General features: G+C 39.4%; 1 protein-coding gene across 1 annotated transcript in view; it reads right to left on the reverse strand.

The window, feature by feature from the left end:
* EDIL3 (EGF-like repeats and discoidin I-like domains 3) overlaps positions 1-11875 on the reverse strand; it is a 190868-nt gene that overhangs the window by 70549 nt on the left and 108444 nt on the right. Inside the window, exon 6 of the mRNA XM_009331792.1 lies at positions 2441-2622. Within this exon, the coding sequence (XP_009330067.1) occupies positions 2441-2622 (182 nt within the window). The remainder of the gene's footprint in view (positions 1-2440; positions 2623-11875) is intronic.

The raw sequence follows: 11875 nt of genomic DNA on the forward strand, positions 1-11875 counted from the left end.
CGAGGTGTTTTAAGGAGAAAATTCTTCAGAAAAGGAAAAAAAATCCTCTCAAGAGTTAAACTTCTGTTTTTAAATTACAAAGAGTATTTTTATTTTTACTCTGAACTAAAAATAAAATACTTGGCAAGTTTTGTGAAAAGTATTAAAGAAAAATGAGAAGAAAAAGAAGAGAATTCTAGGTGCTTAGTACACATTAATCATATCACTTAATTAGCTGCTAGAAAGTCCTTATGTACTATGACTGTCAAAACTACAGAATAACCTGCATGGGACTGGCACTACCTAGATTAGGTCATTAACTCCAAAAAAGAACAAATTATTCAAACCTGATGCCATGGGCTGAGATTTGTAGACACATTTTCTCCATTGGTCCAACCTTCCTTCCAGGTAAGAGCAAAGGGAAGACTTACCTGGAAGCAAAGTCCAATTCTGATCTGGGTAGAAACCTAAACGGCTGCCTGACAACTGCCTCCACGGTGCGTGGTGGCTTTGCCAAGTACAAACGTGGAAGCAACAGACCATTAGCCATCCCTGTCCAGTTCATCTCCTAGGAAAGACACGTCTAGGGGGCCAATGCTGAATGATCCTGAATTTCTTCTCCAGCTCATTTAATAAAGCCAACACTCTAAAGCAGCCCAAAAGCTACTGTAACACTGACTTTCTACTCCTGTGAAAATAATTCTGCTCAAGTCCCTTAGCGTTACTCTTTCCAGTTCTTTTTCAATGTAAAAATTTTACAGACTTCCTAACCCCTCTGGTCTTTACGGAAGAAAACTGACTTAAGATGCATTGAAGGGCCTTTGTGTTTTCACTCTGCAGTGAATAACAAACAGTAACACTGGTTTCATTTTTCAGAACTGACAAAATCCAGCACTCTCACCACACCAGTTTCAGAAAACTTCATTAAACCGCGCTTTGTGCCTGTTCTCCAAACAAGAAAAATGAACAGGTAAACTTGTACGCTTTTTCCCCACATATCTGGGAACCGCTCAGCAAAATCACAAATGGTAGTCAGTACAAAAACTTGAATATGAACAAAAATTATGCCACGTACACTAAGGTAACTTCAAGAAGAGTGTGTCTGACACACCCAAGGGACATATGGACAGTTCAACTTATTCAGCGCTGGTAGACAAGATGCTCAAATACCATCTTCTGCTACTCCTGTGGTGGGTTCACTGGGAGGGAAGCACCCTCCTCACGTATTGGCTTCGGGGGGAACTTATTGCTGCCTATCAGTACTTAAAGGGGGCTTATGAGAAAGATGGGGGCAAACTTTTTAGCAGGGCCTGTTGTGACAGGACAAGGGGGAACAGCTTTAAACTAAAGGGGGGTAGATTCAGACTAGATATAAGGAAGAAATTTTTTATGCTGAGAGTGGTGAAACCCTGGCACAGGTTGCCCAGAGAGGTGGTGGATGCCCCATCCCTGGAAACATTCCAGGTCAGGTTGGACGGGGCTCTGAGCAACCTGATCTAGTTGAAGATGTCCCTGCCCATGGCAGGGGGGTTGGACTAGATGGCCTTTAGAGGGCCCTTCCAACCCAAACTATTCTATGATTCTGTGATTCTACACTCATTAATGCAAAAGGTTTTCCCATAAGTATCTAATGTCACCTTTATTAACTAACAGTTGAAAATGCCAAAGCTTCGCCCAATTCACATATCATGAAAAGAAAACACCATAAAAGTAAAGAGCTACAGCAATCACTAGATAATCATTATCTTCATTAAAATACAGCCACAGGACTTCATATTCACTGCTTCATGACTTTTACTGAACTCATTTGCTGGTCACAGAGAAATCCAGTCCACAAAGGGAGCATTGCCATTTGAATCATTCTAGTGCTAACACCCTTGAGTGGGAATGAAAAAAATGTGTATTTTCAGCCCCACAGATGTGGTTGAACTAACAGCTATTTCAACCTTAATTAAAACAGTTCTTGTTACTTCCAGCATGATGCACACAATGCTTAACCTGTGTGCCCAGAGCAGCTCAGAAGAGAGGACAAACTATTTCTGCAGGCTCTGGTACGGCCAAAACCACATTAAAGCACTCTAGAATTATGCCCAAGGAAGGTTGCTTGTGTCAAGGTATCTCCATCAAGAGATATTGCTGCTAAATGCTACTAAGGACCTAATGAGCAAATGTAACATATGTGGAAAGCAGCTTCCTTGAAAACGGTCTTTGTAAATTTGCTTCCATGGTTTAGAGCCACAATGGAACATATGCATGCATTTTTTTGAATAGAAAGATTTGTGCATTTGTACAGTCGGGATTATTACTGTTTTGCAATTAAATAGTCCCTATAGTCTAGGCTACACTTCTGACAGTGAATAAGAATCTAGCTATTAGTTTACCACTTGTCTTCATCAGTTTCTTAAGTGACTCTGGCAATTGAATCAAGGAGATTTTTTTCCTGCTCAGCTCCATCTGTTACCTGAATCCATGGCCATCTGTCATTTTCTGCGGCAGTCCAAGCATTCACAAGACCTTTCTTATTAAGTCGTGCATAGTATGGATACCATTTCTGGAGTCCAAAAAGAGCTCGATGAGTGGATGACGCAGTAATTTGTTGGTTTGACACAATTCCTCCTTCTATGCCTAGTGGGCCAGAGCATCCTGCAAATGGAAACAAAAAAAGAAATGAATGCAACTGAAATGATCAACTCTTCTGAGTCCCAAGTGGCTGTAATTACAAATAGCATACAAATAGATCCAAATACGTTATTAGAAGAGATTTAAAGCACTTGGGTAGCATCTTCTTTTTGTAGAAATGGAAAAAAAGGTAAAAAAATATTGCTTATAAATAACCGTTCCCATTGCAAAATTAATGAAATAGATTTAAGCTTTCAATTTCTTTTAGTTTGTTCTAGCTGAAGATTTGTGAGTTTGGATTTTATGGATACAATGCAAGAAAATGGTAGTGGTCAATGACTCAATGTCCAGATGGAGATTGGTGACGAGTGGCGTCCTGCAGGGGTCCGTATTGGGACCAGTACTGTTTAATATCTTCATCATAATGACATAGACAGTGGGATTGAGTGTACCCCCAGCAAGTTTGCAGATGACACCAAGCTGAGTGGTGCGGTCGACATGCCAGAGGGATGGGATGCCATGCAGAGGGACCTGGACAAGCTCGAGAAGCGGGTCCTTGTGAACCTCATGAGGTTTAACAAGGCCAAGTGCAAGGTCCTGCACCTGGGTCGGGGCAACCCCCAGTATCACTACAGGCTGGGGGATGAAGGGATTGAGAGCAGCCCTGCCGAGAAGGACCTGGGGGTACTAGTGGATGAAAAGCTGGACATGAACCAGCAATGTGCGCTTGCAGCCCAGAAGGCCAATCGTATCCTGGGCTGCATTAAAAGAAGCGTGGCCAGCAGGTCGAGGGAGGGGATTCTGCCCCTCTACTCTGCTCTGGTGAGACCCCACCTGGAGCACTGCCGCCAGCTCTGGAGCCCTCGGCATAAGAAAGACACGGACCTGTTGGAGCGGGTCCAGAAGAGGGCCACGAAAATGATCAGGGGGATGGAACAACTCTCCTATGAAGAAAGGCTGAGAGAGTTGGGGTTGTTCAGCCTGGAGAAGAGAAGGCTTTGTGGAGACCTTATTGCAGCCTATCAGTACTTAAATGGGGCTTATAAAAAGGATGGGGACAGACTTTTTAGCAGGGCCTGTTGCAACAGGACAAGGGGGAATGGCTTTAAACTAAAGGGGGGTAGATATAGACTAGATATAAGGAAGAAATTTTTTACGCTGAGGGTGGTGAAACCCTGGCACAGGTTGCCCAGAGAGGGGGTGGATGCCCCATCCCTGGAAACATTCCAGGTCAGGTTGGACGGGGCTCTGAGCAACCCGATCTAGTTGACGATGTCCCTGCCCATGGCAGGCGTGTTGGACTAGATGACCTTTAGAGGTCCCTTCCAACCCAAACTATTCTATGATTCTGTGGTTCTATGAAAATGATCCTTAGATTCAAATACTGAAATAGTTGTTAAAAGCAAATTTAAAATTCTGTAATTACTGCAAAGTTCCATATTGCTGCTCTTGCCACAGATGTTAGGATTTAGCCAATATGCTACATATTGTTAATGCAGTTATCTTTAGAAATATGAAACTAGATACATGGTATTGTTCAGTTGCATTAAAAACAGTTAAAGGTCTTATATATTTAATCAGAAAACCACAAAGTATGCATTTAACTGTAATGTTCAAATGTTCATAATTTTATGTGTGGTATTCATCATTAATTTATTCACCTGAAATACTTGCAGATGTAATCTTTTTTAAAGTCAAGATATTTCTGCATACATTGTTTTCTGAAGCCACTCCATTTGGGTACAGGAACAGGAGCATTCAGTTATTGTGAGCAATCCAAACAGAGAAAAATTTGGAAATTCATTATATACAAATGATTAGCAGTCTACCTACTATTAAATACCCCCAAACACTTTCAAGTAAATAATTTTTTTTTCTCAACTCAATTTTGATGCAAAGTATAAAAAGAAGCTAACTGCAGGAACTACTGTAGCAGCCGATCTTGCTCAGTTGCCCAAAAGATCTTCTGCTTTGTGGGTCAACTGCACTTCAGCAATTTTGAACCCAACAGGATAGAGCAGATGTTTACTCTATACTTTAGGTTTTCCCAGAGGCCTGGCAGTGTTTCACCTTAAGCAGCACCCAAGAATGAACTCTGAAATGGCACTGCTACGAAATCCTTACACCATATGGGCAGAAAGTCACAAATAATTTAATTCCTCATTAATTTAAAGTTACAGAGAAGAAAAAGTGACCAGTGCAATTTTGCTCCTCTCGGCAGAAGCTGAGGCAGGAAGACAGTGCTGGGAGTCGCTGGCAATACAATCCCTGGGTATTGTGTGTCACTGATAATGGAGACAAATATAAATTAAATTGCAGTTTTAAGTTTATTATGGAGCAAGGGCCATGGACAAGCACATGCTTGAGCTCTGAAAAGATAAACTAAAACCCCCACAAAGGTGGGGTTCCAAATCTGTTACTTCTTAACTACAAAACCTGGTTTACTTCCAGAATATGCTTAAATGAAATATTGAAATTAATGACTGATTTGCACAATACGATGATTTAATCCACATTTTTAACAGTCCACAAAGTTCAGCTAGAATCTAAAGTCCTAGTACTACTTTTTTGTGTCATGTATCACCCAACAATAAAGGCGGCGCATTAAGCACTTGACTAATAACTCTCTTCATGCTGCACAAAACAAAACAAAATGCAGCTCTCTCCTGCTGCTGTGCCAGGTGCGTAGTAGTGCCAGAAGAAAACAAATTCTTTGTCACCAGCATAGGCAGGGACTATATAGGACGTATTCAAAAAATCCACGTATGTTGGAAAAGTGTCATTTTTCATTGTGTTGTCAAGCGTTACTTAAAAATTGAAAGACCTATTCAAATTTTAGCTCTGTTTCTGAAATCTTTTCATCTAATCAGCATAAATTCTTTTAGTGTATAAACTGCCATATCTGCTTGCAAGCCAGAGGTAAACTATTCTACTTTCCAAAGAAAATTCCGTATTTTCAAAAGTTTCTTATATTTACTTATTAAAATGTCTTTGTTGTTTCATGATGGAAAATAAAGTGTGCAGATGTGTGTCTATATGTATGTGTAACTCACAAACATACACACGTACACATAGGACTGATTCCAGCTTACCATGAAATTAACCACCCCTAACAGCTGGTATAGACTGATAAGTATTTAAAAATAGAGATGTGAGGAAACAGAAAAGAGGTTTCCAAGATGAGCTTAAAAAGGAAGCATGGAGGTATGGCAGGTGTTTTAATATGGATGTGGAGCATACAGCTATATTCTTTATAAATATTCTCCTCTCATGGTGAGGAGCACGGGGTGAGGACACCTGCCAGCCCTGCTAGCGTTATTCAGTGACCTAACGGGAAAAAATGTGTGCACAAGGACAGAGACCCAGCATGTGTCAGGGCCAGTTTTGAGTGGGGTCCAGAATAAGGATATTTGGCTTTAGCAGATAAGTTTCAAAAGAAGAACATGTATCTGACAACGAGACCCTTGATCTCCTATAGACAACCTAGCTTTGGCAGACTTGGAAGAGATGTGGATGTCCATTGTTTTTGCTTATCATCCTTTGTTTAAGGTGCAGAACTTTGTGGAAGGTTTTGATTTGAAGGCATATTAGTTCTCACGCTTGAGGTGCATTAAAAGGTATTTGAAATATGTGTGAATTCCTTGCAAGAGAAAGGTGAGTTTTCCTTTCTAAATTGAAGGCATTTAAATTACCACGTAGAGCACTTAACTCCACTTTGTCAGCTATGACCATATATGGTCAGAAGTGTTTACCTTCCTTAGCTTTAGGAGGATTATTCCTGAAATCCAAAGCAAATCTCTACCTTCAGCGAATAGGTACTTCATTGTACAAGCTTCTTATTTTAATTGTAGTTCCAGTCTTGGTTTGTCATGTTTGTTAGTTTTTCAATGTAAGTTAAACACAAAACTTACCACTCCTAAAAATTTATATTACCACATTAGAGATAATTTCTACAGAACGGTGTTCCATTCAAGCATAACAACATGACATGTGTAGGAAATATGAGACTGGATAACAATTTCTAGACAATATTAGCCTTACAAAGTAATATATATGTATGCACCACTAAGATCTGTCTTTAGAGGACCATCATTTTTCACTGCCCTGAAGGACATCAGATCATTTTCATGAGGTGGGAAGCCTGGATTAGGCTAAAGCTTAATCCTGCTCAAGGCGTGCTTGCAGGTCCAAACCACAGAACTTGCAATGCAATCCTACTCTGACCATAACAGTGCCGATGAACTGAGCAATTTCCGAGGGACAGGTCTGGCAGATGGGCCTTGAGGAAGCCCTCCCAAGGCTATCTCTTCCTGAGACATAAGATACCTCCACATGCATCAGGAGGGTTTTTTTTTTTTGAGTAGTCTTACCTTGAACTAGGCCACATTGAATTTAACTTTCAGTTTCATAGCCAGGTCAATCTGTCTTTCAAGATATTTTTAAAAGTCTTCAGTCCATTTTAATAATGCTAAGTACATTTCTTAAATTATCAGAACATTTTGCTATCTTACTTATTTATTGAATAGCCAGGACTCCACCAGAGTTTTTGCTAGGACTCTGTGAGTAAGCTCCTTCCACTGTTAAAACTGCCCATTTACCCACCCTTTAGGTCTTTATTTTTAATCAGACTTTACTCTACAAGAAAACGTTTCAGTTTACTTTCTTTTATCAGTTGAAAGGAAATAGTTGAACACATTTTTGGATAGTAAAATACCACACAGCAAACGGACTTCCCATAGCCATATGCTCATTAATTTCTTCCAAATACTCCAATAGATTTGTGAGTCATGCTTTCTCCTTACAAAAGCTCTAATGGGGCTATTACTCTCTAAATTCCCAAGAAATTTACTTTGCCTGAAAACTCTCAGCTGAATAATCTACCTCTGGTTCCATCAAACATGTTGTACCAGTAAAGGACTGGTTACAGACCAGCTTCTGCGTAAGATATTCAATTTGAGACAAACAATACTTTCCTTCAAGTTAAGATACTTAAGTATCTTAGTGCTTAAGGGCTGTGATATGCCATTGACTACTAACAATGAAGGAAACAAGAAAATGCAGCTTTTGGAGATTGTTTGTCTTTTAAATAAAACTGAGATACATATTTTGCAGAACAAGTACAAGCTGTATTATATTTTGCTGTTATACATCTGCTTCTATTAAATCCACAGTTCATTTAACAAAAATCATGACAGCTTGGGAAACTGCAGTCTCCGAGGAAGTAATATCACCACAGTGTCTTTGTACAATTCAGTCTGGTCAACATCAGCCATTAAATAGAAAGCCATTTTTATTAGTTAATGCTGACACACTGGGGTATGACAATCAGCTTGATGCAAGGAAGTAAAAAAAAAATAAAAAAGCAATTAAAAAGCTGTTTGACAGGTTCACAATACAGATTCACAAGGAAGATCTTCATCTGGAGCTGTTACTTTAGTGTCATTAAATAGCAAAATAATAACTCAAGCAATATTGTTTTAACCCTACAGTGACAATGGTACGCACTAAATAAAACCCTATCAACGCTTCTCTTGTTCTCATCAAACACAAACCTATGTCCATAATGCCCCATTGTCCATGAAGATGACAGAATGCAAAGGTGTCTGTGAATGGATCCAGTGAAGGATGGGAAAAGTCAACAACACAGAAAAAGTGAAGGATTCATTTATATCTTTTCAGTTCTCATAAGAATCCCCACCAACTCATGTGAAGATGGCATGGTTATAAAACTGTCTTGAAGGCTTCTTTTACAATCTCAAACTCAACTAGATCTGAAATGTTATGTACCATTTTGCACCGCAAAGCAAATGATCATTAGTCCAGATTTCACTTGTAGACCAATGGTATGGGGATCAAACAGCTCCCCAGACAAAAGATGAGTTCTGTGTTTCCACCCTTATCTCTTACAACAAGAAATCCCTTCAGCTGAACAAAAATATTTGTGTAAAAGGAAATAGAAGAAGATTACAGTTAGCTTACTGTGTTTTACATTGACATCTCTTCAGAGGTAGATTAGAATAGGGAATTATGTCACCCATTCCCCCTCTTAACAGGGGTAAGACAAACCATTTTAAGAGAAAGAATTACTACAGTAGGAGATAATTAGCAGAAAGCACTGGGTAAACATGTTACTTGAGTACATTTAAATTGGACTTCTACATTTATGTCAGTCCACAAATCAAGCAAAACCTCCAAATGGTTTAAAAATTGCTTGAAAATGTGAGGATTATGCCTCTGCAAGCAGAAGAAAAAGATTTCTTGTTATTGACAATGAAACATGACTGATTTTGCAGCGTGAATATATAGCTTTCATTTCGTCTGTTGGTTTGTCTCTAGCTAACGTCATAAAAACAAACAGATGCAAAATTGAAGGCACGCAGAAAACAAATCTGCTTTAGACATCTGCAATCTTGTCCTTCTCCAAGGACCTCATTTTCTGGAATGAGGTTACTCTGGCTGTGCTTAGCATAGCACGGTAATTGTGCTGAACACAAACCCTGACAATGGGATTACAGATGACCTCTGATATTGCAGTAATTAATGCTGCTCCCCACCATGCAATCTAGGCTTCAGCCTCCTATTTCTTCCTCTTGTTCCTCCTGCCACCCACACATCCTTGCCCAGTTTGTTCTGTCAAGGATAGCTCTCTTCAGATAACAGTGAATTTGTTTTTATAGGAGCTGGTTAGATGGATATGGACGATCATTTAGCAGTCTGCTATTAAAGTGCCCATCCATATGCAATGTACGAAGCGATGTTCTTGTAGGGCTTGTTTTTTCACAACCATGACACGATAATGCTAAAATCCTCTCTTCTTTATAAATACTATGTAAAAGTGCTTTTGCAGAGAGGTGGCTGGGAGACACAGCTTCCCTTTCTGCTAGAGGTGTCAGTGGATCCTCTCATGGTTTCAGTGACACGATGGTCCCCAATTGCCAACTTCACCATTGCACAATGGGATTACAGATGACGTCTGATATTGCACTAGTTAATGCTGATACATGCATAAGCTCCCCACCATGCAATCTAGGCTTCAGCCTCCTATTTCTTCTTCTTCTTGTTCCTTCACACATAGACTTCAGCTCTCTGACTATAAGCATTCTCCCACACTGGCCTGCAGTCCCCAGGGTGAGATTCACATTCTTCTGATGGTCATCCAGAGGCATTTTCCACACTGAGCAAGTCTGCAAAAACTTGTACTTCCAGCAAAGTGCAGGAGCATATGGAGACGACGGCTCAGACACTGAAAGCAGATTATGTCTTTTTTTATACAGCGCTGTGTCTGAAATGAAGGGTTGTTATTCAGGACTAATTTGCTTAGTTCTAGTTTGGCAATTTCTCCATTCTGCTCTTTCAGTAGAGTGTATAGGGTTGTAATTTCCCCGCAAAAAACCACAGGGATAAAAGTCTAGGGAACTGCAACATACAGCACAATTGAAGAGGGGGCCTATCCAACAGGAATAAAATTAAAGGAAGGTACAACTTCTGATTTAGGAACTCCCTAAACTGAAGATTGCTGGAAGCTGGGAAAATACAATGGGAGAACCATCACTTAGTGCTCATCCCTTTTCTTACATTCATTCATTAAGCATTTGCTTCAGATCACTGTCCAAGGCAGGACTATTGGACTGTGATCAGACCAAGCATGGTCATTCTTATGCTCAAAAAGAGGGGTACATTTAAAATATCAGACCTGCAAAGCTGTAATCAGAAAAATCACTTTTTTAATATTGTTCCATGAAGTGATCGTTGCTGCTGTGTTTGTTCTGAACACCATCACATTAACGTTATTGACAGCATCCCTAGGCACGTTCAAAATGCTTTTAATGGAACTGGCCTAGGAAGAGGACTTCCAGAATGAAGACACACTGTTTGTGGATCCCTATCAGAGAAAACCATGGCTTCAAATGATCTGGAAAAGTCTCTATCCCAAGACGTGTCAACTACATTACAGCCACACCACTCCTGACAAGTGTTTGCTGAAAGGCTTTTTTCAAAAGCTCCAGTAGTGAACATTCAACAATCCCATTTGGTGTTTGATTGAAGTCCAACTTGAATCTTTCTTATTCTATTTATTATTTCTTGTCCTGATTCTATGAACATGGGCAACAATGTCCTCTTCGTCTCTTCTTAAAATAGCCTTTAGTGTACCTGTTTCCTCTCCTATTCTCTTTTCTACCTGGGGATGCCAAATAATCACAATTTACACCAAGCACATGACATAGCACAAAGTGTGAAGGAGCACAGCTGTCGTTGCCGTATGGGTTATTGGACTAACTGGAGGCACAACCCAAAATCCAGGGGAAAGTTTAGAAGCCAGAAAAATGATCAGCTGAACCTTGGCCATGATGCACCATACAGCCAATTTACAGCCACAGCAGAAAACTATCACTCCATGGTGATTTCAGAAAGGACACGCACCATTGTCTACCCACCAAATACAAAATGCTTCCCCTGAGTTTACACCATTATTCAAGTTACAGCATTCAACAATTCACTGATACACTTTACCTTTATTTTATTCTGTTTTCAAGCAATGATTATGACAAAAAAAATATATGTATCTTGCAGTAAGGAGTTAGAGGAGTGTAGTTTCTCAAAATCCTCTGCTGAGCACTCATATAGAAATATATTAAACTTCATGTGAAAAATTATTTTTATATTTCAAGTTGGCACTGTGAAAAATAACATTTCTACCATGTTTGAGTAGCGACGTTAACCAGTTTTACGTTACTCATAGCCACTTAAACGCTACTAAGTTAAATCTGAATAAAACAGAAATTATAGAATAACACTAAAAAAACTTTTCACAAGAATTAAACTACATTCTTATCATAGAAGTTAAATTCATAGGAGCTTTCAAGTTGTACTACAAAATAATTGTCATATGGTCATACTTACATACTTAAGTCATGGCAGACAGAGAAACCATAGCCCCTAACTGCTGCATAACAGTAACATCATTATTATTATTATTATTATTATTATTATTATTGTTATCATCATCATCATCTTAGGTTACAATGACATGATAAGATATGTGATTCCAAGTTCTATTTACCAATCCAAAGATTTTTTGGTGGATCTCGATTTGGGTAGCTGTGGGTGGAGATTTGTGCAGTTGTGGATCTATTAATTACCTCCTTTACTTCTAGCCATTGTAAATGGTTGTGGCACAGAGTACAGCCAATGAACAATTTAAGCATAACTTAGGCATGTAAAAATGAAATTAGGAACCCAACTGGATTTAAAAATAATCTTTTTTTATTTGCTGCTG

Source organism: Pygoscelis adeliae, unplaced genomic scaffold, assembly GCF_000699105.1.
Source record: "Pygoscelis adeliae isolate BGI_AS28 unplaced genomic scaffold, ASM69910v1 Scaffold19, whole genome shotgun sequence".
Classification (NCBI taxonomy): Eukaryota; Metazoa; Chordata; class Aves; order Sphenisciformes; family Spheniscidae; genus Pygoscelis; species Pygoscelis adeliae.